The 25,475-nt window shown below is 44.1% G+C and overlaps 1 protein-coding gene across 1 annotated transcript; it reads right to left on the reverse strand.

Annotated features, from left to right (window-relative positions):
- Positions 1 to 438: 438 nt before the first annotated feature.
- Positions 439 to 6,998, reverse strand: Dyrk3 (dual specificity tyrosine phosphorylation regulated kinase 3). The gene is made up of 3 exons (XM_041648687.1): positions 6,729 to 6,998; positions 4,673 to 4,784; positions 439 to 2,279 (listed from the first exon to the last, which is right to left on the reverse strand). The coding sequence occupies exons 1-3, from the start codon at positions 6,803 to 6,805 to the stop codon at positions 708 to 710; spliced, it is 1,761 nt and encodes a 586-aa protein (XP_041504621.1). The 5' UTR covers positions 6,806 to 6,998; the 3' UTR covers positions 439 to 707.
- Between the last annotated feature and the right edge of the window lie 18,477 nt (positions 6,999 to 25,475).

Raw genomic sequence — 25,475 nt, forward strand, 5'->3', positions numbered from 1 at the left:
GACCCAATACCTAACACTGAGGCCCACCCCTTCCCCTGCAGTGCTGGAGAGCAGGCCTTTAACTCACTGGCCTTTGGGGGAAATTGGCAGAGCAGAGCAGTACCTACAGGATTCTTCGGTAAAGGTAGGGTCTGTAAACCACTGAGTAACCAGGATATAACTCAGAGGGAAAATAACAAAGACAAAACCCCTGAACACTATGCAGTGATAACTGCCCAGGTGACAAACAGCCACCCGGATTCCTGTGCGAGTCTTTCCACCCAGAATGAGCCCATAGGATTGCCTGCTGGGGTCAGAATTCTAGCTTTGCTCTACGTGCATGCCTTCCACAACTCCAAACTACCCTCCCAGATAGATGCTGAGGGACAGAAGAGGAGAGAAACGGCACATATTTTTAGAATATCTTTGATCTTAAAGAGATTTAAACCGAGAGCATAACACACGGGTTGAGGTGCCTCTGACGAGATAGACAAAGATGTATTGACCTATAAAAAGTCATTTAATGTATACTCCAGATGGCCAATACAAGCTGGTTAGACAATTAGCCCTTGAAGAGTTCGTTTACAGTCATATAAAAATGTTCTGCCTTGTTAAAAAAGTTTAGTCAACAAAAACATATCCATCAGTGAATGGGCTTCCATTTTTTTCCATTTGCATGTTTGCAAGGTTAGCTAAAAATACATACATATTCATCTCCAAGCGGTCCATTAGCTAATCAGCTTTGGCAATACACTGCACAGGGGTATACTACCACTGGTTTCGGACATTAGGTTAGCTTTAAGCTTACTGGCTATTCCAACGACTGGAGGCAGCTTGGAGCCCAGTCCCTGGAAAGCAGTTGTAGGATTAACGACCCGTTTCCCCGACACCTTGTCCATGGTGAGAGATCTGGGTGCAGACTTGCTAATCCAAGGGTGCCTTAATGCTTGAGCTGGGGTGAGGCGGGCAGAGGGGTCCCACTGAAGACATCTTTTCAGAAACTCTATGAACAAGTAATCTTCACACCCTTTCAGTGTTGTGGCCCAGTCTTTGCTGCCCGGGGGGCCTCGCTTCTTACCCCTGCGTGAGCGACCCCCCAGAAGTACAACCCGCCCGTCTGCCTGAGTAGTCACAGAGCAATAGCGAGGCAAGCCCTTCGAGTTAATAAAGTACTTGGCACGTTTGGACTGCTCCAGGAGTTTCGGTGGGGGCATCCCTAGCAACTCCATCATACAGGCCAACTGGTCTCCTTCGTCCTCGCCAGGGAACAGAGGCTGTCCTGTCAAGAGTTCTGCAAGGATGCAACCAAAACTCCAGATGTCAATGGGCGTGCTGTAGCGGCAGCCTAGGATGATTTCTGGGGCCCTGTAGAAACGAGACTGGATGTAGGTGTAAAGCTTCTGGTACTCGAAGCAGCTGGACCCAAAGTCGATGACCTTGGTTGCACTGCGCCCGTGATGTTTCAGGAGAATGTTCTCTGGCTTCAGGTCACAGTGAATGATCTTATTTTTGTGAAGAGCGTCCAAGGACTGCAAGATGGACTGGGCAAACTTGCGAACCAACTGGACGCTGAAACCCTGAAACTTGTTTTTCTTAATGAGCTCATACAGGTCTATGCTCAGCAGCTCAAAGGCCATGCACACATGGTTCCGGAAGGTGAAACTTTCGAGCATGTGGATAACATTCATGCTACCAGTTTTATCCTGTTTCTTCAGATGCTCCAAAATCCGGATCTCCTCAGCTGCCTGGCGATGAAAACGCTTCTCGTTACGCACCATTTTTAGGGCCACGTACTGTCGCAGTTTGTGATCATAGACACGGGCTACCTGTCCAAAACTCCCCTTGCCGATAATTTTCAACACTTCATAGCGGTAAGCGAGATGGTCCCGAGGCACATGAATATAGGCCCCGTCTGCGTCATCATATCCCCCGTTATTGGGGCCACCAATAACTCCCTGTCGCTTTTTGGCATTTGGACCCACGAAGTAGATTTCTGGGTAGCTGATGATCTCCAGCTTCTCATAGGCAGTGAGGTGGTGTTTATACTGCTTCAGGGCTTGCTCGGGAGTCAGTGGCAGCACTTTCGATGGTTTGGATGAACTGCTGGATTTCACAGTGTTCAGGCTTTCGGAGCTCTTCCCCTGAGAAACAGGAGAGGACTTTTCACAGTTGCTGCCGCCATCCGACTGAAGAGTATTGGATCTCCTGTTGCCAAATTCTTGAAACAGCTGTTCTACCTTCATCTCACTTCCATTCAAGAAGTGATGAGTGTGATTTCTCGTCAATGGCTCAGTGGTACTCTACAAAAGAGAAACACGTGTACTGTTAATGGCACTAGAACATTAGAAAGGCAAAAGGGCCTTCTTTTTTGTTTTTTTGAGACAGGTTTCTCTGTCAAACAGTCCTGGCCGTCCTCGAACTCGCTCTGTAGACCAGGCTAGCCTTGAACTCATAGAGATCCACCTGCCTCTGCCTCCCGAGTGCTGGGATCAAAGATGTGCGCCACCACTGCCCAGTTACAAAAGGGCCTTCTAACTAATCAATATCAAAACATGTCAGTCACTTTTATTCTAAAGTTAAAAGACCCAAACGGGACTGAAGAGATGGCTCAGCGGTAAAAGCAACTGCTACGCAAGAGTGGGGACCTGAGTTCAGAGGCTTCTGTAAAAAGTTGCCCTTGGGCCTGTGACCCAGTGTTGAGGGGGACAGAGACAGACACCCAGACCAGTTGCAGGTTCAGTGAAAGACTGTGGTGGAGAAAGTTAGAGCAGGATAGGTGACACACACACAGGTGCAGGGGGACAAAGCCCTAAATAAGAAAGCACCAGTCTCTGGACATGCATTTCATCGATTCTTGGATTCCCTGAACACACTCACCCCAGACCCTAGATCCTACATGTGGCCAGCTGTGTTCAAGACAGGGTGACTTTGTCATAGAATTATTTTAACAAAACTAAGAATGCCACTGGGATCTCCTGACTCCCATTTCTCCCGTATGTTGAGCCTTATCTGCACTCTTTGAGAATCAAGTGCTCACAGGCAGGAATTTCCCAGGCCACGCCCATCCCCCCACACCCCCCAGAAATGGAAACAGGGCTGTCCTTTCCTGGCCCCCTCTGATTCTTCCATCATCCCCAATGAATAAGATAGAAGAGAATACATGCACATCACACACACAAGAAAAGTGGATGGGGGGGAATTAAAAAAAAAACTTACAGTGACATGTTGGATTAGAATTTAAAATCTTAGGGTTTTCCCATGAGTGTCACTCTGAACACCATGATGTAAGAAATTAACTTGATGCCAAAATACAATCTAAGTGACCTACTGGACAGAGAGCGGCGTGGATCAACTCTGAACTAAGTTAAACGAGGGTGGCGTCAGATGTCAAGATGCAAGATCTTCTGCAGGAGTTTTCAGCGCAGCGCTGGGCTGACCAGACTGGAAGATATGTTGGGCACCAGAGATGGTTCTGGACTTCTCTGAGGTTTCCGGATACCACAGAAATAAACTCACAGGGATGGGAAAAACCTCCACCACACTCCAGAAGAGATTTAAAGATAGTATGACCAGACTTCCAAATATTTTGAGACCACGCTAAGTAATATCATTAGTCTTGAAAGTGGTAAAAACTAGAGAAAAAGTAGGAGCAATTACAAGACTAACAAGGTGGCTGTGCTTACCAGGAAGCTTGCCACCAAGTCTGACACCTGCGCGTGAGGGCACACAAAACATGAACAAATAGATGAATGCAAAAAAGTCAAATGACAGAATAAAGTAAGAAAGGGACAATTGCCACGTGGTAAGTAGAAACACAGAAGGGAAGATTACCAAGCAGTCAGCCCTGCGCCTCAGAAGCTCCGTGACCTAACACATTGTAGCACACTTTCAGGTCACAGACAGGCGCCTCGCCTTGGAACTGATCCAGGCTCTGTTCTACTCCTCTACTTATGCGGACAGACAGACTGTACTGTTATTTCTTTATGACCTGAAGCCAGTGTCGGGAGCTAAAGGTCTGCAGTTCCTAAAAGGATTTGAATGCATCAAAACCCAACCTGTATTGTTTCGGCTTAATCTGTGAGTTAAAACAAAACCAGCTGTCGTTCACATACTGATCAGCCAGGACCGAAAAGGAAAGATGAGCTGATTATGAATTCTGACATTTTTTCCCCTGTTGTTTCTGTTAAAAGAAGCATTTGTAATACCCTACATTATGTCATCTGCTATAAGAAGAAATATCACCTACACAAGAGGATCCCCCTGCTCCACCACCTGCCATATTTACCCTAAGAGAAAGTACAAGGTAGGCAAGGACTTCAAAACTGTTCCAAAGGCTGAACTCAAACCACATGACAGTTTTCCCTGAGTCAGGATCAAAAGCAAACCAAACATGGTGGCATACCCATTTAATACCAGCACTCTGGAGACAGAAGCAGACGCATCTCTGTTTGAATCCAGCCTGGTCTACGTGAGAGTTTCAGGCCAGGCACAACTACATACCGAGACTCTGTGTCCCGCAAAAATTTTTAAATTGTTTTAAAAACTGAAAGAAACCCCCCAAAACAGAAAAAAAAAAACCTCAAAACAAAAGAAACAAACCACCAAGACAGAGAGAAGTCTGTCCTGAGCAGCATGACGTAGCCCTTCCTCGTCCTCTAGACGATCTTAAGAAGGAGTCCCTTCCTTTACTTACATTTAGTCTTCTGGAGAGAGGTGCTTCAGCAGGATTGCAGGGTGTGTTTAAACAGGGGGGGCATCTGGTTTCATCTATCATCATGAAGGTATCGTAGACACCATCCCCCAGCCTAGTTAGAAGGGTTCCAGAGAAAACTGGTCAGTAAACAAACAAAAGGAGCTTGCAGTTTCAAAACACCCCAGGCCTGAACTGTTTCTCACCCCTTCTGCCACTGCACATAAACAAGTGGGGCGCTGGGCAGTAGATGAGAAGGATCTCAATCTTTCTCTTCCATTTTTATATTTTTGGTGTGAGCCTAGCCTTTAATGCCTGAGCCATCTCTCCAGCCCTCTTTTTTATTTTTAAAAATTAATTACAAAGCGCTGGTTGTCCTGGAACTCACTATGTAGACCGAGCTGGCCTTGAATTCACAGGCCTTGATCCGCCAGTCTACATCTCTGCACCACCACTCTTTTTTCTTTTTAAAGAAAGAAAACTATTTCTAGACTCAAATTTTAAAATAGTTACAGGCCAGATGTGATGGTGTATGCCTTTAATCCCAGCACTCTGGAGACAGGGACGGGTGGATTCCTGTGAGTTCAAGGCCAGCCTGGTCTACTGAGTGAGTTCTCGGACAGCCACAGCTGCGTAATAGAGATTCCGTCTCTAACAAAACAATAAATAAACAAAATGGTTACAACAAATCTTACTTTTCTGAATGTTCAAAAAAAACAAACAAACAAACGAGGGGCCATCAATTAACATACTACTTGAAAATGAAGACCAATTTGAATAGGAAACCTAAAATTAGAAAAATAAACAGGACAGAGGTGTTTGTTGTCTCAGGACTTGGATTCTTAACTGCAGGTGCTGCCTTCCCCTCGGGCGATGGTGGCGCAAGCCTTTAATCCCAGCACTCGGGAGGCAGAGACAGGCGGATCTCTGTGAGTTCGAGACCAGCCTGGCCTACAGAGCTAGTTCCAGGACAGGCTCCAAAGCCACAGAGAAACCCTGTCTCGAAAACCCAAAATAAATAAATAAATAAGATAAAAATAAACTCACAGGTTACCAGGACGAAAAGATCAAGTAAACACTCTCTGACAAGCAAGAAACCCTTCAGGGCTGTCTTCTTCTATTTACCTACACACCTACTTACATACAGCCAACCTAACTTGAGAAAAAGGCAGCCAACACGAACCGGATGCTTTAAGTTACAAAACGTACTGAATCTCTCTTCTGATCCCACTGTGTTTCCTGGACGATGGGGATGTTTAAAATGCTAAAGGGAGCACACTGATCGAGTCTGTTCTTACAACTGTGGATCTGCCACTGTGAAGTCACACAAACAATGGGCAGGATCCACAAGATGGCCTTGAATAATACACTTCATCTGCTACCGAGTCTACGGATTTCCCGGTCACATATGGCAATGTTTCACGCTGTCATCTCAGATGATATACTACAAACACAATCGTGACTAGGTAACATTTTTTCATTGTCTTAAAAAAATACCATTTTTATATTTCACCTTTAAAATTTGTCTTATAAAATTAGTTCTGGAGTTTAACTGAAGTGTTAAAGGAATAAAAAGAGGGCTTAAAAATACACACACACACACACACACACACACACACACACTAAAAAAAATTGAAGTATCTTCTTAAGAAGACCGTGTTCACGTTCAAAGTCTCGATGACAGAAGCCAATTTTTTTCTGGATGGGACCGGCCTCTGCCACAGCAAGATGAAACACACAGGAACCCGCACCGCATCTGCAGAGCAGCAGCCAGATGCAAACAACCCGAGAGGATTCCCTCACCCAGGGCTCGGTGCGAAAAGAGGGGCCCCCACAAAACCAGGCGACGTGTGGGGAGCAAGCTCCCCGGGCTCTGTTGGCTTCTCGAGCAACAGGGCGCGGTTCACAGGTCCTGTGCACAGGTCCCCGGCGTGCTTCCAGCCCCGGCTCTCCGGAGGCCGCGCCGCTCGCCCGCTCCCGCCCTTCCCGCTCACGACGCTGATGGACAGGCAGCCCGGACCCGCAAGGAGTCCTCCCGCTCCCCCCAGGGCGCCGTTACCTCCGCTGCTGCGGCTGGAGCCCGGTCCCAGGCAGCGCTCCGTCCTTCCTCTCGCGCCCGCGGGCTGCGCCTCCCATTGCGAGCTCGTCCCGTGGCCACAGCGGCGGCGGTTGGCCGGCACGGTCGCCACCAGCACCGCACCTCCTGGCCTCGCTACGAGCGGCAGCTCGGCTCTCGGCTCGCGCTGCCGGGTAGGGAGACCGCACGGGAGCGGTCGCGTCGCCTAGCAACCGCGCACGCTGCGCCGCGCCTGCGCAACTCCGCCGCGGAGGGGGCGGAGCAAGGGGCTTGCTGCTCACCGAAGTGCACTTATATCATTTTTGGTTTTGTTTTTCTTTCTTTCTTTCTTTCTTTCTTTCTTTCTTTCTTTCTTTCTTTCTTTCTTTCTTTCTTTCTTCCTTCCTTCCTTCCTTCCTTCCTTCCTTCCTTTCTTTCTTTCTTTCTTACAGAAGAGGAAACTGAGGCCCGAGAAGCTGTGCTTCTTCGTACTCATTTAGCAGTGAAGCCGGGCGGTGGTGGCGCACGCCTTTAATCCCAGCACTTGGGAGGCAGAGGCGAAACCAAGCCTGGAAGTATCTGCAGCGCAGCCTTCCTGCTCTGCAGACCCTTTGGAAAACTGCACGTCTTTAATGTGCACATTCTTTCTGAAAAGTTCAGGATGTTAAGCTGACTTCAACAGTTGGAATGGAAGTGAAAAGGAAGGTGGTTAAGTCACACAAGAGGTGGCTGTGTAGAGCAAGGTACCCATCAGATTTCCTACCGCTTCAACAGTGAGCCTACTGAATCCACCAGAAAAACCACAAGTCGGACGCGCACGCCACCTGGTGTACACTGGGCGTTATTTCAAAGAGCTTAATTCCATAAATCTTCAAATTTCCACCCAAAACTCCTTTCTGCGGTCCTAAAAGTCACAGTCCCTGTTCTCGTCTCTGAAGATCCACGATCTCTTTACAGTTAGGAATCCGTCCATTTTGGATACTTTACTTTCTTATGACCAGTGTTGTTTTAGCCTCTCTGTGTTATAAATAAAAATGTTTTCTTTGACGATGACCTTTCAAAGTTTTTAAATAGCCTTTTCTTTCTGCCTCTCCTTCACCCACACAACCAGTAGTGCATGCTTGCGTTCGTAGGGGTTTTTATTTGGGCTCTTTGAGTCTTTTGTTTGAAGACGGAGTTCCATGGCAACAAGAGACTCCTCTCAGCTACCAGATTACAAAATTCTACTAAAGGATCCTGCTCCTGGTGAACACCTCAGACTGCTTTACGGCGGCAAAGAGTTGAATGGAACTTGCCTGCACGTGTTTAATTGCCTCGTTGTGATTCACTGTATCTCCCCTTCTGCCTTTAAGACTCGTCTCCTGAGCCAAGCTGATGCGTTCCTGCTCGTTCCTGCTCTGCTCACCCCTCAGTCGGTTGGGGAGCGGATACAGAGGACCCCTTTGTTTAGCTCGATGTTTCCATGGTCAAGGGAGGGAGAACTCCTTGAGGGTGCTGGACTTCATGAGTTTCTGACCTTAGTGACCTAAGTACTTTTCAGTATTTCTTTGAAGGACCCCTGTTTTATAACAACAACCACACCCTCTCTAAAGAACTACCCTGTGACCTCTCGCTATTGAGAAGCCTCTCTTAAGTGTAATTCATTACACTCACTATGGCAGCCTGCGTACGGAAACTAAAACAATACAAAGAAAATAGGGCCACTGCGCAAGGATAAAGTGTTCCATACTTTTATATATTTCTCATATGTAAAATATATGCTTGATAAATGTTAAAGTAAATAAATAAGTACATGAAGGTGCGAGGACAAAGCTTTGAGGGATTGAGAAGTGGGAGGAGGGATTTTGATTTGATATGTTCAGATACGTTGGATAAGGGCTAGAGAGATGACTCAGTGGTTAAGAGCCCTGGATGCTCTTGCAGAGGACCGGCTTTGATGCCCAGCCTCCTCATGGCAGTTCACAACCATCCATAGCTCCAATTCCAGGGGGTCCAATGCCCTCTTCTGACATCTGAGAGTATCAGGCACACATGTGGTGCACTGTCATACATGTGCTCAATACACTCACATACAAATATAAATCTAAAATGTTTTTCCAAAGACATATTGGATACATATATGAAGTTATTGAATAACAAATTAAAATATTTTTAAATAAATGAAGAGTGGTTCAAAATCACCATTATCTCTCTCCAAAAAGCTAAAACAAGAATTACCTACCACAGGCTAGCCAAGCCATCTGAGACGTTTGTCCGTCTTTTGAAGTCAGTTCTAGTATACAGGAAAACTAAAGAACCTGTAAAAAGTGTTTTAAATGCAACTATCCCAGAATTTTAGGGGAAAAAATAAAGGAATTTAGAAGTGTTGCTCAATAATACAATTTCTGCATAGTGTGCTAGAGGCCCTGGTTTTCACTTCCAGTACCACAAAAACAGCTGACAAGTGGCCATTCGGTATGCGACCTCAGCACTTTTAGAGGGGGGTGGAGAAAACGCCCTTGTGACCACTCAGGTGTAACTTGTGACAAAGAAGTTGATGGGGGCTCAAGTTCAGTTTGAAATCATTTCGCTGCTATGAATTCCTCCGTAGCAAAATGTGTCGTGCTGTGTATGACGTTACATGTGCCACAAAATGGAATGCCTGTATAAAATAAACCATTCATTAAAAACCTGTGAGCCTCACTCTTTCAGAACTTGGTCTTGTGTCTCCTAAGCCCTTAAGGTTGTCCTTATTAGTCCCAAACCCTTTCCTCAGAATTATTTTGCGCTGCTTCTTTTTACATTTTTTCCCCTTGTAACTTGGATGTCCAGCTCCCAATTCACTACCCAGGGTAACTCAGAGAAGACTTCTCAGGAGCAAGGACTGAAAATTTTCACATGAGCTGAGAGTCATTCTCTTTATTATTCTGCAGCTGTAGTTCCCTTGCTCTAATTATCTCTGGTTCTCTTTAGTTCCATTCTGTGTCCTAAATCATTGGTTCCAATTCATTCTAGTTTCAATTCTGCTTTAATTCTCTTTTTCAATTCTCTCTTGTTTCGTCATTCACTTAGCTTAAATACATTTTTTTTACAAGACCTTGAAGCAATAAGGAAAAGAGTTATAAGAGTTATACCTCATTGGTCATAGCGCATTCCTAGGTAAATGATAAGGAACTGAGCATTTACCACGGCAGTGCAAGGTTTCAAGGTTCCAGGTGTAAGACTGTGATCAGAGGCCAGGGGCACGGTGCCTGATGAGACAAGCTGCAGAGAGATCTGCACAGAGGGTCAGGTCTTATCAGCCAGACTTGGCAGGTGAAGAATTGGCCTGATTTTTTAGGTGACTTTGCGTTAGTAAACTTGGTTAGACAGGTGCAACGCTGACCTTGTGCATATCTGTAAAGTTTTAACTTATGATCCATTTATAGAAACATTCAGTCTAGTTGGCACTTGCTCTGAGGTGAAAATGAGCTAACTGTGTGCAGTTTGAGTAAAAACTACAAAAAAAAAGCAGACTTTTAAGTGTCTTACAGTCCTTGTGGGACAATAGATCTAGTTATAAAGCATATCCTAGTTTATTCTCTTATATCAAAATTATACAGATAGTCATCTTCCTGACCATCCACAAATATATGTGCCCATAGACTGAGATACAATCATGAGATTACATGTACACATCACATGCGATTACATGCTACAGTGCAGGCATTGGGGAGACACCGAAGCTGCTTTTGCACATGTGAAATTGCAGACGGGAGCAGCAGTTTTTCAGAGTCAGTGGTCCCACGGGCCTTTCCCAGATGGGATTCTCCTCCATCAGAGAATCATCCCTCTGGTGGTTTGACACCTGTGGTGACTTCCATGGCCTCTTGACAATAACCAGTGCTATCTACAGCCCAAAAGGGCCTGAAATGTGTGTGTCTGTGTGTGTATGTATACCTGTGTGCATGAAGGGGGGGGTGAATTTAGGTATATCCAGGCATCAGTGTGGAGACTAGGGAACAACTTCTGGAAGTCAGTTCTTTCTTTCCACCATGGGTTCTGTGGTTTGAACTCAGGTTGTAAGGTTTGCATGGAAAGTTCTTTCAGCCTCTGTGCCATCTTGCCATCTCTTGAGTGCTGTAGCCCACAAGCACCCAACAGTGAGAAGTATAGCTGGCCGATCTCTGACTAACTCACGGAAGTATTCCAGTGAGGAAACCCAATTTGCGAAGCTTTGGGAATATTTGTCTTTGGGCTAGTCACTGTCATTTCTGTAAAACCCTTCTGAAACCATGGTGCTCCCCTTTCCATGGTGGGACTCCTCCCTAAAAGACCTCAGCAGTGTATTAGCCCATTATTGGGCATAGCGCCCTCGTGGATTGCTCCACTGGATGACTTTTCATTTGGCTGTATAACCTTGATGTGTAGAATATAGGCCGAGTGCCTTGAATTCTGGAGAAGAGCCTAGAGAAAGGAAATATTCCTCACTTGGGCACGGGGGTAGGGGTGGGGGAGCTGCCACTTGGCCTGGATGCTGGAAACTATGTACATACATAGTTTCCCCTTTGATTTAGCCACCTTAGGTGTTATCTCTAAAAGATTCCATTCCCTTTAATCAGCTAGCAGTTGATGAAAACACCAATGCGGAAATGCAGATCAAGTGCCTTCCAGTTTCTTTCCAGGGCTTACTCTGGTTGCCATGGCCACCACAGACGCAAGTGTTCCCAGTGGCTGTGGGAACAGAAGCACTTAGGGCACAGCAATGCAGCATTTTTCTGCCCCCTTTTTCTACCTTTATCAGTTACAAACTTCTAGCTTAACTAACCACACAAATGTGATTAACACACAAACTCCCTCTCCCTCTCTCAGAAATCACAGCCCCTTCCTCTATTTACCCTCTTTGGATATGCCTGGGCGCTTCACAGCCACGCCCCCTCTGAGACATAAGTAAGCTAACTGACACCTGCTTTATCAGTGTTATCTACCTTGTTGACCCTAAAAAATGCATACCTGGTATCCTTGCTATTGCTAAAGAATTGTTACTAGTGTCTGTGTGGGTCTATAAACTGGAAACCTTGTGGGATCCATCGAGAGAACACTGAGCGAGAGCACTGGGGAGAACACTGGAAGGATAAAGAGACATGAAAAGACGTGTGTGGGCTGAAAGACCCTCAGAGAGGACCTTTTCCTCCAATGAAGTCCCCAGAACCAGGACACTCCGAGTCCAGACCACAGGATGCAATTAGCAAGAGGTTTATTGAGTAAACACAGGTACCTGCGGGCAGCAAAGTCTTTCGGAGGACTTGCGCACCTGCCAACTGGAGAGTGGGCTTTTTATAGGGAAGAGCAAAAAGCAAGTTTACAGAAGCAAAAGCGTGGTTATCGGAATGAGGCGGGGGGCATGACTGTTCCTATCTCATAGATATCCTGTTTTGCAGTCAACCTGCTTTGTTGATGTCCTCTCTTATTGACATACTGCCCTGCAGTCTTCCTATCTCATAGACATCCTGCTCTCTCAAGCACTTGGGATGTTCTTACGAGAGCAGGCTGGCTGCTGATCTGGAGAATTTTTTTTTTTTAAAGCAAACAGGACGTTTCCCTGGGAGCATGCTAGCTGCGGGTTTTGAGGAGGGGGTCTGTAGGGTCTTTCATGGGCCAATTTATTCCTTTCAACCTCAGACCCCTTTTAGCTGGCTTTTGCTTGCTGTAGCATTCCTCCTGGATTCTGAGAAGTTTAGGGAGTGGGCACCCCAATAAACTTTGATACTTGAGTACAGTTTTTGACTTGAGAAGCCCAACATATTACGAGAGCAGCCATAGCATAACTCCTATAGATGCTCTCAGAGTAGCAGGAAATGGATGCGCACAGTATCACTAATCATAGTTTGTATGAACCCCGGCAGGGCCACCTCTGTGATTATAGCTAACGGCTGAGAATGATTATTTTTGGCTCAGTTCTTTGGGTTCTTGTGGCTTCTGTTCTCTGAATCACACTTCCTTTTTAAATGAAAGATAGCTTTTGTTAGCAGGTGAATGAATGGCTTTTTAAAAAAAATTGTTTATTATGTATACAATATTCTGTCTGTGTGTATGCCTGCAGGCCAGAAGAGGGCACCAGACCTCGTTACAAATGGTTGTGAGCCACCATGTGGTTGCTGGGAATTGAACTCAGAACCTTTGGAAGAGCAGGCAATGCTCTTAACCACTGAGCCATCTCTCCAGCCCCCAATGAATGGATCCATTTTTTATTTTAGAAAAAAAAGTTCAGTCTTTTATTTTATGCATATGAGTGTTTTGGCTATATGTATGTATCTGCACTACATGTGTGTCTGGTGCCCACAGAAGCCAGAAGGCCTTGGAGACCCTAAAACCGGAGTTACAGATGGCTGGTGAGTAGAACCTGGATTCTCTCCAAGAACAGCCAATGCTCTTAACAACTTTGTCATCTCTCTACCCTACCATCATGATGTGGGAAGGTCATTTGTCAATCTGTTGTTTCATTGGTTAATCAATAAAGAAAACTGCCTTGGCCCTGATAGGACAGAAAATTAGGTAGGTGGAGTAGACAGAACAGAATGCTGGAGGAAGAAGGCAGTGAGCAGATGCCATGCCTCTCCTCTCCAGGCAGTAGCCATAGCTCTCCTCTCCAAGATGGATGCAGGTTAAGATCTTTCCTGGTAAGCTACACCTCGTGGTGCTACACAGATTATTAGATATGGGTTAATTATGAGTAAGAGGCTAGAACTAATGGGCCAAGCAGGGTTTAAAAGAATACAGTTTCCATGTAATTATTTTGCGTAAAGCTAGCCGTGTAGGAGCCGGGTGGCGGAAAGCGGCCCACAGCTCCTTTCTACACCACCATTCATTTTTAATTCAATATTTATTAAGACAGGGTCTCTCTTTGTACATAAAACTGGTCTAATACTCTATATGTAGTCTAGGCTGACCTAATTTACAGAAGTCTGTCTTAGTTAGGGTTTCTGTTGCTGCGAAAAGGTACCTTGACCACAGAAACTCAGAAAAACATTAAATTGTGGTGGCTAACATTCTCAGAAGTTTAGCCCATTATCATTTTTATGTTTCAAAATCCCAGGGTGGTTTCCTGAGCAGCTAGTGGTGGGAAATGCTGGCGAGTCCCCAGCGGGCTCACAGAGCAGCCCCTAGCCCAGCAGAGACAGTTGTGGGTCCCTGCAAGATCCCCGGGCGGTTTATGAGCGGTGGCCCATCCCAGGCAGGCTGGTCCCACCATGCAGCTGGGTGAGCAGGAGGCAGGTAAAAGGCTTACAGACACAGTAAATAGGCATAAAGCTGAACATTTATTACCTAAAGGAGAGAGAGAGAGAGAGAGAGAGAGAGAGAGAGAAGGAGAAGAGAAAGTAGAGAGAGACAGAGAGAGACAGTGAGAGAGAAATCCAAGATGGTGACCAGAGGTCAAAGGTCGTGGGGGAGTGGGCGTGGCTTGTCCCTTAAAGGGACCAGAGACCAAAAGAATAACAATCATCATGGGGCAGCATGGTGGCGTGCTGGAGAAGCAGTCAAGTGTTCTACATCTTGATTTGTAAACAACAGGAAGTGGTCTGAGACACTGGGCATGGCTTGAGCATATATGAGACCTCAAATCCTGTCTCCACAGAGACACACTTCCTCCAACAAGACAAGGCCTCACCTCCTAATAGTGCCATTCGCTTTGGGGGTTATTTTCTTTCAAACCACCACACAATCCTTCAGTGGGGGTTACAGAAATGGGACACTGTGCCCTGTAATTTTTTTTTCTCTTTTAAAGATTTGATTTATATACAGTAAAATCTACTATCCTTTTTCTTCTTTTTGTAATTTTGGGGATTCAATCCAGAGCTTCAGAAATTCTGGGCAGGCTCATTACCACAGAGGTATATCCCCAGCCCCTAAATTCACTACAGTTTACAGTTCTGTATAGAGTTGTCTAACTACCAATGCTATCATGGATGGTGTATTGGGTTTTCTAGAGTAATAGAACTTATAAATGAATCTATCTACCTATCTATCAATATCTATAATACAGATATACATAAATACATATGTATATATTAAAGGGGATTTATTAGAATGACTTACAGGCTAATTCAACAACAGCTGCCTATAAACAGAAGGTCCAAGAATCCAGTAGTAGTTCAGTCCATGAGACTGGATTCTGAGCTGGTCTTCAGAATATGCTGGGATCCTGAAGAAGTAGGCTTTAATGCCAGTGAAGAACTAGACTTGCCAGTAAGAGTGAGGGCAAGCAGGCAAAGAGGAAGAGCTTCCTTCTTCCACATCTTTATATAGGTTTCCAGCAGAAGGTATGGCCTAGAATAGGGGTGAATTTTCCCAGTTCAAAAGATGTGGATTAAAATTGTGTCTTCCCTTCTCAATGATCTAGATTCAAAGTGTATCTTCCCACTTTAATTTAAGCAAAGCATCCCTCACTGGTGTGGCCCTCCATTTTTAGGTTTTAGTTCCAGATGTAGATACATATGGAAGTTGACAACAAAGAACAGCCATTACAGGTCAGAAAGTCCTGCCATCCTCAAACATCTCCTGTGCCCCTCTGTAGCAATCATTAAACCTATACACACCACTGGCAACCACTGATGCTTTCTGCTCCCACAGTGTTGCTCACATACGTTATGCAAATGTACAGCAGCCTTGAGAATGGCTTCTCTCACTGAGCATCACAAATTTAAAAATCATCCATATTAGAGATGAGGGTAAATTCTTTTTTTTTCTTTTTTCCAGAACAGGGTCTCTTCATCTAGCCCTGACTGTCCTGGAACTCACTCTGTAGATCAGGCTGGTCTCGAACTTAGAGATCTACCTCCCTCTGCCTCCCAAGTGCTGGAATTAAAGTCAAGTGCCACCAAACCCAGCTCACTGAGTAAGTTCTTAAATCTGGCAGTACTGGATAATAAGGTAAACATATGTTGACATCACACAAGCGATCGCACTGTTTGAAGAGTATATATAATGTCTTATATGCTCATTAGCAAGATTTTCTGATGTGGGATTCCCCTCTGTATGCTGTGAATATCATTGGTTAATAAAGGAACTGCTTTGGGCCTATAGCAGAGCTATAGGGGAACAGAGCTAGGTGTGGAAAACTAAAGTGAATGCTGGGAGAAAGGAGGGCGGAGTCAGAGAGAAGCCATGTAGCCCCACTGAAGACAGATGTCAAAACTTTACATGGTAAGCCACAGCCATGTGGCAATACACAGATTAATTAATTTCTAAATGGGTTAAATAGGGCTGGAGAGATGGCTCAGAGGTTACGAGCACTGTCTGCTCTTCCAGAGGTCCTGAGTTCAGGTCCCTGCAACCACATGATGAGATATGGTTTCCTCTTCTGGCCTGCAGGTGTACATACAGGCAGAACACTGTATACATAATAAATAAAATCTTTAAAAAATAAATAAATGGGTTAAATAAATATGTAAGAGTTAGCCAATAAGAAGCTAGAGCTAATGGGCCAAGCAGTGATTTTAAAAATATAGTTGCTGTGTGATTATTTTGGGCCTAAGCATCCAGGAACAAACTGGCGGCCTTCTTACTACAATTTTCAGTTGCTTTTCATCTTTGGCTTTTTGTTTTAACTGTTGTAATAAATATAAAGTAGTGTTGTTATTTAAATATTAATTTAATTTGTTGTGGGGGCACAAATGTGGGTCTACTCCACCTTGACTAAAGGTCAGAGTTTGAGCTTACTCTTTCTAAGTTATTGGCAAAAGGTCTGACTTAAGGTATGGCTACAAACAAGATATCCTGACCTTGGGTGTGGTTACATGGTGTTTTGAGTATTAAGATGGCCCTTAGAGATAGATCCGTTTCACCTTGACCAAAGATCTGAGAATTCAAGCCTATTCCTGTTCCTTCAAAAAAAAATCATGGGAGGTTTGACCCAGGGAATGACTGTGGACAGGATGCTTGGTCTAAGGTGTGGTCATTATGTGTCCTGTCTCAACAACAGAGTACTTAACTGAGGATATAACTGTTTGATGCTTTAAGCTTTGAAACAGGTAACAGATCTGTTCGTATCATGTTAAAGCAGCCCTTTGCCTTGTTCCCCTCTTTTGGATTGGGGTATATAAGCATACGGAAAATAAACGTGGGCAATTTCAGTATTCACTGAATTTCCCTCCAGATGCTATCCTTTCTTTTGTACTTCTGATTTTTTTTACCTGCTATTTCTTAATCCTCATGCTTCCTTTTAAGCACAGACAAATAAACCAGGTGAGATTGTGTAGCACTATTAATAAAAACCCAGAGGCAGATGTTGGGGTTCAACCTGAAGGTCAGAAAAGCAAAACAGCCATCCACTGGCTCTTACCTCTCCCTTACACCACTGGTAATGTTATGTCCAGATCATGGAATCCATCTAACACCAACTACGAGACTAGTCCTGTATGCAAAAGCAAAGAACTTTCATTCTTCCACAAGTTTGCAAACTCAGACTCTCTGTGTGTCTAACATATTGGACTGATCAGAGAGTTCCAAGCTCAGTTGGGGCTGGGTTTTTAGAGTAGTAAATGTAGGGGTGAGGGATTTCTAAGGTTCAGGACCCTGATTGGCTGGCATTTGTGAATAGTGAAAAGCAATGGGTGTGTGCTGGCAGGTGATCCTATCTGCAACGGTTGAGACATTGGGAATTTCCTTTGGATGATCTGCTCCTGGGTGATGCCAGCCTAAGGCTCTTCCTGGAACCAGGTGCTGCCTGCTATGGCAGCTGTGTGGCCTGGGCCCCATTATATGTGGCCAGGCTGCCCTGGGTCCTGCATTCCCCCTTTTCACAAGTACTGATGACAGGACCCAATCATGGGTCCTGCTTGCCAGGGGGCTTAAGGGAGTGGTATTGGGACCTCAGTATCATTAGCTTACAGATTTTTAGGGCAATGACATTTGCATTTATTCCACTTTTAAAGTCCTGTATCTTTGATCTTTGAGTACAGCCAGATTATAATCCTGAATGATTTATATAGAAATAACAGTTTTTAAAGGCCATATAATACCTCTTTGGTTACACATAAAGAAGGTCAAGTATCTTATTTTACTGCAAAGAAATTTTAGTTAATAAATCTATCAATTGACAATTTGGGGCCTATTTGTCTGTTACGTCAATGGGCACTATAGGTAGCCACTTTATCCCCCATTCCAGGGAGTTCCCCCTTGTCTTTGGGCAGGGTGAAATTACCTGGTGCAAGTGAGAAAGAGACACAGAACGCCAACAAACCTGCTTAGGAGTTTATTAGAGGGGAGTGTGCACAGGCCTGGAGATCAAGGTGCAGAGAGAGAGAGCGAGCAAAAGATGGCACGTGGCACGTCCAGCTTTTCAAGGCTTCTCCACACGTGTGCACAGGGGGTTGGTGTGACTATGTCACACTGATGACGTAGATGACGGGTGACTCACGCATGCGTGCAAGGGTTTAGCTGAGTCATACGTGGATGTAACTGAAAGACCCTCGAAGAGGACCTTCCCTCAGGAGGAGACCCCCTTAATCCCAGAAACACTCCGAGACCACAGGCTGCAATCAGCATGAGGTTTATTGGTTATACACAGGTACCTGTGGGAGGAAGTCTCTTCGGAGGACTTGTGCGCCTGCAGACTGGGAGAGGGTCTTTTTATAGGCAAAAGCAAATTACAGAAGCAGATGCATGGTTATTGGTAAGGGGCATAAGTGGTTTTTTCCCTTCCCAGCACAGATGTATGGCAACAGATATCCTATTTCTTTTTACAGATATCCCGTTGTATAGATGTCCTATTTTACAGATATCCTGCTTCTCAAATATCCTATTTTACAGATATCCTGCTTTGCAGCCAGGGGCCCTGACCTTACTCTGTACTTACATTTGTTTGTCAAAGCCTTGCGAAATGACGTTACAGCAGCTAAGCTGGGACCTTTCATAGGGGTGACTGTTCCTTTTGTAAACTGCTAATATTCTAAGTTTGGCACATGTACTGACTACAGGTGTCCTATTTTCCTAAGCAAACGGGATGTTCTCATGAGAGCCGGCTAGCTGCAGGTCCTGAAAATCTTTCAAACAAACAGGACGTTCTCACGGGAGCATGCTAGCTGCAGGTTCTGAGGGGGGGGGGTCTGTAGGGTCTTTCAGTAACCATGCATGTGTGCCCAACGTGGGTCATGTGGGGCCTTTTGTGCCCGGGGGCCTGACCACACGTGCCCGCCTTTAGAACCCAGAAGTGCAGCCTTATCTGTGGCTGAATAAGTATACAGTGAGCATATGACGACGTGTTCTTTTCTATAACTACTTTGAACTGACATTGGGGTGTTGTTATCAGAGCCCAAGAAGGCTGAAAAGCTAGCCAAAGGTAAGGAGGGAAGTCAGGCAATGGGGCACTCACCAGAAGTATCTGGTTCACAACTCTGTTGAAGAGACAGGGAGCATTCATATCAGCTGGACTGATACACATCAGTTTTCAGCAAGTCCAGGGCTCACAGTCATTCTGAGCAGGTTGTAGTCATCAACTGATGTTTAGATGTGTCTGCCAGGCAAGTGGAAACATATTGAGACAAATTTAAACTAGGAACAGAAGTTAAAATTTATGTTCTTATAGGAAAATAATACATTTGAAACTTTCAGGCCCATATTGAAATCCATATCTGAAAGCAGATAACAAGTATCTGTAAAACAGCAGGAATACCTTTGAGTACACATACCTTTGAGTACTTGCTAAAATTACAGATTTGGGTTACAAGCATGTATACTTTTCTACTGTTCAGAGAGCCAGGTATGGATTAGACAAAGAAGTCTTCAGCTTGATGAGAAACACCTTAAAGTCTATAACTAGATGACAACCAAAATAAATGATCCAAACAGTAAGTAGTCATTGCTCTATCATCTTACCAGAACTATGCCATAAAAGGGAAAGAAATCAGAAATATTTTTAATATTTTAATTATCTATTTATACCATTGTAACCTGTATTTACATCTTAAATAATTTTTAGACCCTCAAAGCTTATAAGCTTTTATATTCTCAGACCTTTATGTATCTTAAAACATTTTTTTTTTATTAAGAGACTTAGTACCTTTAGAAAAAGCAAGGCTTGATTTCTGTATATATAAAATGAGCTAACAAAATGTCTGTGGCTTTGTGGAAGGGTCTGGATCCCTGCTGCTGATAGGCTGACAAAGTTATAGCTGGTCTATACTATCAATACTATCAGAGATCCCAGAAGGAGAAATAATTTATACCTGAGTACAGAACAAGCAGCTTCCAAATCTATTAAAAATGACAGGGACCAGAGTCCATATATAGTTATCCATATCCAGGCCTCCACAGAATTGGAGGCAGAAATATCAGAACAGCAGTCTAAGCCAGGCCCATAAGGTGAATTGTTTTTTTTTCCCTGTGGAAGAGGGACATAGAAAAAACCGACCTTATTTTGCCTAGGCAAAAGTGGTGCAATCAATTCTCCAATGTCCTGCTGTTTGTCCACAGTCTGGGCAGGTCCTGGCAGCAGGTGTTGCATTGGGGCATCTTGCCCAGTGGTGAGCATCATCATAATCCAGGTGGAGACACCGTGGTGTCTCATAATCTTCTTTGGAGACCTTGGATCACTGCCACTATTTTGGAGTCTCTGTCTAATACAATAAACTTGTTAATCACTATTTTAAATGCCATATTCTGCAGATCTCTGAAGTATTTGAGAGCTTCCTAGGTATGTCTGATTAGACAAACTTTGTTTCTTGTTACTTGTTTCAAGTTACTTTGAAAACATATACAGGGGACCAAGTAAAACATATCCCTGTAATGAATTATATCAGTACTAGATTAAGGATGATTAACCAACTTGTATCTCCTAACAGTCTATAATAAGTTCACAGCTTTCACAGACTAGAACTCCACACTCTGTAATGATTTTGAATTAAAGCTAATAAAGAAACTGAATTAGTCATTCCGAGGGTAAAACAGAACCAGTTTGGGAAGGCAAGGAAAGGTGACAAGGAAAAGCACCCCCCTCAGGGGGGGCAGGAGGGAGCCTAGGGGCTAGCTTTGCCCTTGTCAAGTTCTAAGGCACAACCGCCCAATGTTAGTGGAGATTAACCCTTTTTACAGAATAAGAATTTTCTCCAAGACCCCTGAGGAAATGGGAGCTTTATCTGGATAATGTTTTAATCTTTTAATATAGTTTTCCCTGTTGTGTTGGTTCCCCCATTACAAAACTTTTCCCATTATTATTTTACAACTGCAGTTTTGTTAATGTTATGAATCTCAGTCCAGACATCTGACATGCAGGTGGTCCTAGGTGACCCTGTACATCTTCCAAAGGGCTGAGACCCATAGGCTTGGACTCTCTTCCAAGCTCTCTGTCAAACTGCTTAGGTCCTTGCCTTGCTGCATCACGAGAAATGAACATCCCAGTTTCTGGTTAGCTTTTGGTGATTATGTCTGTGACCCTAGTGTTTGGTTTGCAGTTTTAGTTTTTATTTTAAGTCCCAATATTAACAATATAAAACATTTTGCAAACATAAATGTACCATAGTCTTATAAATTTAAATATTTTAAAAACTGTTCTTAAAAAATTAAAATCTTTTAAATGTCTTCCTGTAATATAAAAAATAAAGTACCTCTTTGGCCCACCTTTGACGACATATACATAGCCTGTCTTTTAGATCTCGGCCTTTTCCATTTCACCGTAGCTGGTACTTCTGGTGACTATCACCTGGTACTGGTATTTCTAAAACTGTTAAGGTCCATCCTTGCAACTGCACATTTTTTTGGGACTCTAGTCCTAACATTCATTTGTAAACCTCAGCTGTTTCCTATGATCCCTTTTGTCTTTATAACCATTATCACCTGGATGACTCTTAAATTAACAAAGTTTAGCTGACAAAGACAGGTACATTTTTTAATATAAAAACATTGAGCTATAGCTTAAATCATATATATGTGTGTGTGTGTATATATATATATATATATATATACCTTGTTTTTAGAACAAGACATGAATCATCATACAAAATTTTATCCCAATCCAAACTATCTTGGAGATCAGTTGTTGCTCCTAGTTAGACCCACTCCATGTGGTCACCTTTAATCAAGATGGTGGTGAAATCATGAGACATCTATTTGTTTTTAACTCTAGCAAAATGGCAATCTAAAATCCGAAATGAAATCATGCCTCATGGTTCTCTTTAAAATTACCCAAGCATAGATTTAACAGATTTTTTAACTATATCCAACAAAATAAATTTATAAATCTGAATATAAATCTGAAGATGTCCATATAACCCAAGTCCAATTTTTTTTGGCTGTTCTGCTTTTTTTTCTTCTCTTTGTCATTGTGTCAGGGCCTCAGACTGACAGAGTGACAGAGGAAACGTTTAAATAAGCACGGGTCTAGCAAAGAAAGAGCCATAATCCACTCTAGAGCCAGATTTTTAATAAAGAACAGCATAAAACCGTTTTAACATTATCTGCATCAAAAAGTCATCTGAATTCTGCTGACTCGAATCCAGTGACCAGAGCTCAAAGATAAATGTGACCACAGTGGTGATGGGTGGCAGAGACAGAAAAAACATCCAAACCGTTTCTGTCTCAGCTCCATGCTGCAACAGAACTTACACAGACAAACTTGTCAACAAAACAAGCATACACAATTTTCTTGAGAAACAGACAAAACTCCTTAACAAGACAAAACTTTTAACCTAAAATGGTTAAATTTTTAATTTTTTTATTGTTATTTTGAATTTACATCACATAAAATCCTCTACCAGCATGAAACATCTGAGACCAACAGTAGTTTTTTTTTCCCATATCCTAACCAATAATATTTTGTAATCAACCCCTCTAAATGATGACAGATATTTATCTTTATGACTAAAGCAGCTCTGGTGGAGGTAAGCCTGGCAGAGTGTCACATCTATAGATGGTGACTGTGACTTGTCCTCCGGCAGAAGTCGAGGCCCCGCAGCCCCCAGCATGGGAGGGAGCAGGGTGGCAAGCAGTGTGGGGGGGATATGATTGTTAGTAGCAATTAACAGATTCTCTGTTCAGTGTTTGAAGTCCTATTGGGGCATAGCTGCCCCTACAACTGTGATTGGCAGCCTTGCTACATTGTCACGAGACTGTATAACCCAGCTACCCACCCATACAAGCTTGCTGCCCCGTAGCCTCATGCTTGTATGGCAAACCTGCCCGCATTTGCCACTCTTGCCCCGCCCCCACTGTAGGCCAAGGCTGACTCCTTTCAATGAAATGTTTAAGGCAGGTAGAGGTTGTTTGTCTCGTCCCTTTTAGGAAAATACACCCCTATGCTTACAGCCCTATCTCTAAAGTCCTGTAAGGGATCCAATACCAAAATCAAAGAAGTCATGCTTTGACTCTGTCCCATCACATCAGTCTCATAAGCCAGACGGAGGATGTTCAAAAGACAAAAACAAAATGGCACGCAGAACAATACAGAGTCCTCCTGGCACCCAGAGGCAGAAATGAAACCAATGCCAGAAATATCCCATGCTTCTCTCTGCAGAAACCAGAGAGATCTCATACCTTCTGTATGAGAAGGGTCCTGGGATCTAAATACAGAAGGGCCCTGGGGACATCAGCCCAGGTACCCCACCTGTGATCTTTCCACACATGAGCACCGCATAGACTGCCTGTAGACAGTTTCTCTCACAGATTCTGGGCCCATTTACAGAAGGATATCCCAACAGAGAGACACGAAACAAAACTTAGACACAGAAAACATACCACGGGCTGAAGGGCGGAGATCCTGGTGGGCCTGAGGGATCCCGGAGAGCCCCCAAATGTTATGCCCAGATCATGGAGTCCCCTTAAAATCAACTAGGAGACCGAGTCCTGTATGTAAAAGCAAAGAGCCTTTATTCTTACACAAGTTTGCAAACTCAGACTCTCTGTGTGTCCAACATACTGGACTGATCAGCAAGCCCCCAAGCTCACTTGGGGCTGGGTTTTTATAGTAGCAAAGGTAGGGATTTCTAAGGTTCAGGACCCATGATTGGCTGACATTTGTCTAGGGGTGTCTTGGTGTAAAGGAATGGGTGTGTGTTGGCAGCTGATCTATCTACAATAGTTGGGACGTTAGGAATTTCCTTTGAATGATCTGCTCCTGGGTGGTGCCAGCCTAAAGCTCTTCCTGGAACCAGGTGCTGCCTGCTATGGTAGCTGTGTGGCCTGGGCCCCATTATGTGTGGCCAGGCTGGCCTGGGTCCCACGGTAACTCCAGTTCTAGGGAACGTGGTGCCCTCTTCTGTCCTCCGCAGGCACCAGGCATGCATGTGGTGCACATGCACACATGTAGGCAAAACACTTATACATATAAAAGAAAAAGAAAAATTAGCTTTATGGTTTATACTGCTATTTAGGCCTAATGTCTGTTTTATTTGAGTAGAGTTAGGACTTGAGCAGTTTTGCTCTAATATCAGTTTCTATAGTTATGCCCTGTTTGTCATCGGTCTCAAAGCAAGTGTTCATAGACTGAAATCTCCGAAACTGTGAGCCAAACATTTTTTTCTTCCTCTTGTAAGCTGTCACACATTTTGACACAGCAGCGCCAGGCTGACTGACACAGTCCTTCACCTACCAAGGGGCATCATCGTCATTGTGGAATCCTCCTTCATGTAATCGGCTCAATTAGTCAAGTAATTGGAATGATGATGTTGGTGGGGATGATGATTGATTGATGGGTGAAGGTCAAGTTCAAGTTCTGTTAACTCTCTGTGAAGTTGCTATAAACAGCAGTGAACAGTTTCTTGTAGAGATGCAAGTTTAAAGTCATTTGGGTCAATACCAAGAAGTGTGAGTACTGGGTTGTAAAGTGCAATGCCTGTTCATTGCTCTACACACTACAGTACGGTATGTGAGCTGGGAACTAGACTGGAGATTTAAAAGCACACACACCCAGACACACACAGAGATAGAGACATGGGGACATGGGTCATCCTTGAAACAAGAATGCCAACTTTATTGTGCTCCGGGGAAGTTTAGATAGGGATCCTTACCTGATAGCCATGCCCCAGTTCTTGGGATTTTCAGCTGTAAAACCCACCAGAATTCACTCCCCTGCCATCAGGAACTCATGAAGGTCTCATGCTCAGAGCAGCTGCCGGCACTGGAAAACAAGTTGTTTTTCTCTGTTCACTCCAGCAGGCAAAGGGTCTGAGGCAGGCAAAGAAAGTCAAGGGACCTGGGGTCTGCAGCCCCCAACACTGGGTCATAAGAACATATTTAGTTCTATGGCATGTAGTTTTTATATTTAGAAATTTTATTTATCTGGGATAGCTTTTTATAAAATATATGGGGTAATTAAATGCACCCCACCCCTGTGGATAGGTATTTATGGTGACACCACCATAAATCACGTCTGTCTTTTTCTAGTGCTTAGAAAGCATCATCCATAGACCAAACAGAAGGTAAGTGTGCGAGCCCGGACAAGTGAATAACCCTCACCGTGTTCCAAACATCAGACTTAACGAAGCAGGGACGGACAGCAAAAGGCCATAGCACTGCTGCGAAGGTGTTCTAGCTTGACTTCTGTTAGTGTGGTAAAACTCTCTAACAAGAGAGACTTGGGAAGAGAGGGTTTGTTTAGCTCACAGTTCCAGGTGACATTCGGGGAGGTCACATCCACAAGGCTGGTGTCACATCCACAGGGAGGAACAGTGAGAAATGAGTGCATTCCTGCTGCTAGCTTGTCCTCAGCTCGACTTCTCCCCCCTCATCGGTTCAGGACTTCCTGCCTACAGCGCCTTCTTACCACACCAATGGACTAAATTATGAGGACTCCCTGCAGAC

The sequence above is a fragment of the Microtus oregoni genome, unplaced genomic scaffold (assembly GCF_018167655.1).
Source record: "Microtus oregoni isolate MIOR12 unplaced genomic scaffold, Mior012 000003F_ref0000135, whole genome shotgun sequence".
NCBI classification, from domain to species: Eukaryota; Metazoa; Chordata; class Mammalia; order Rodentia; family Cricetidae; genus Microtus; species Microtus oregoni.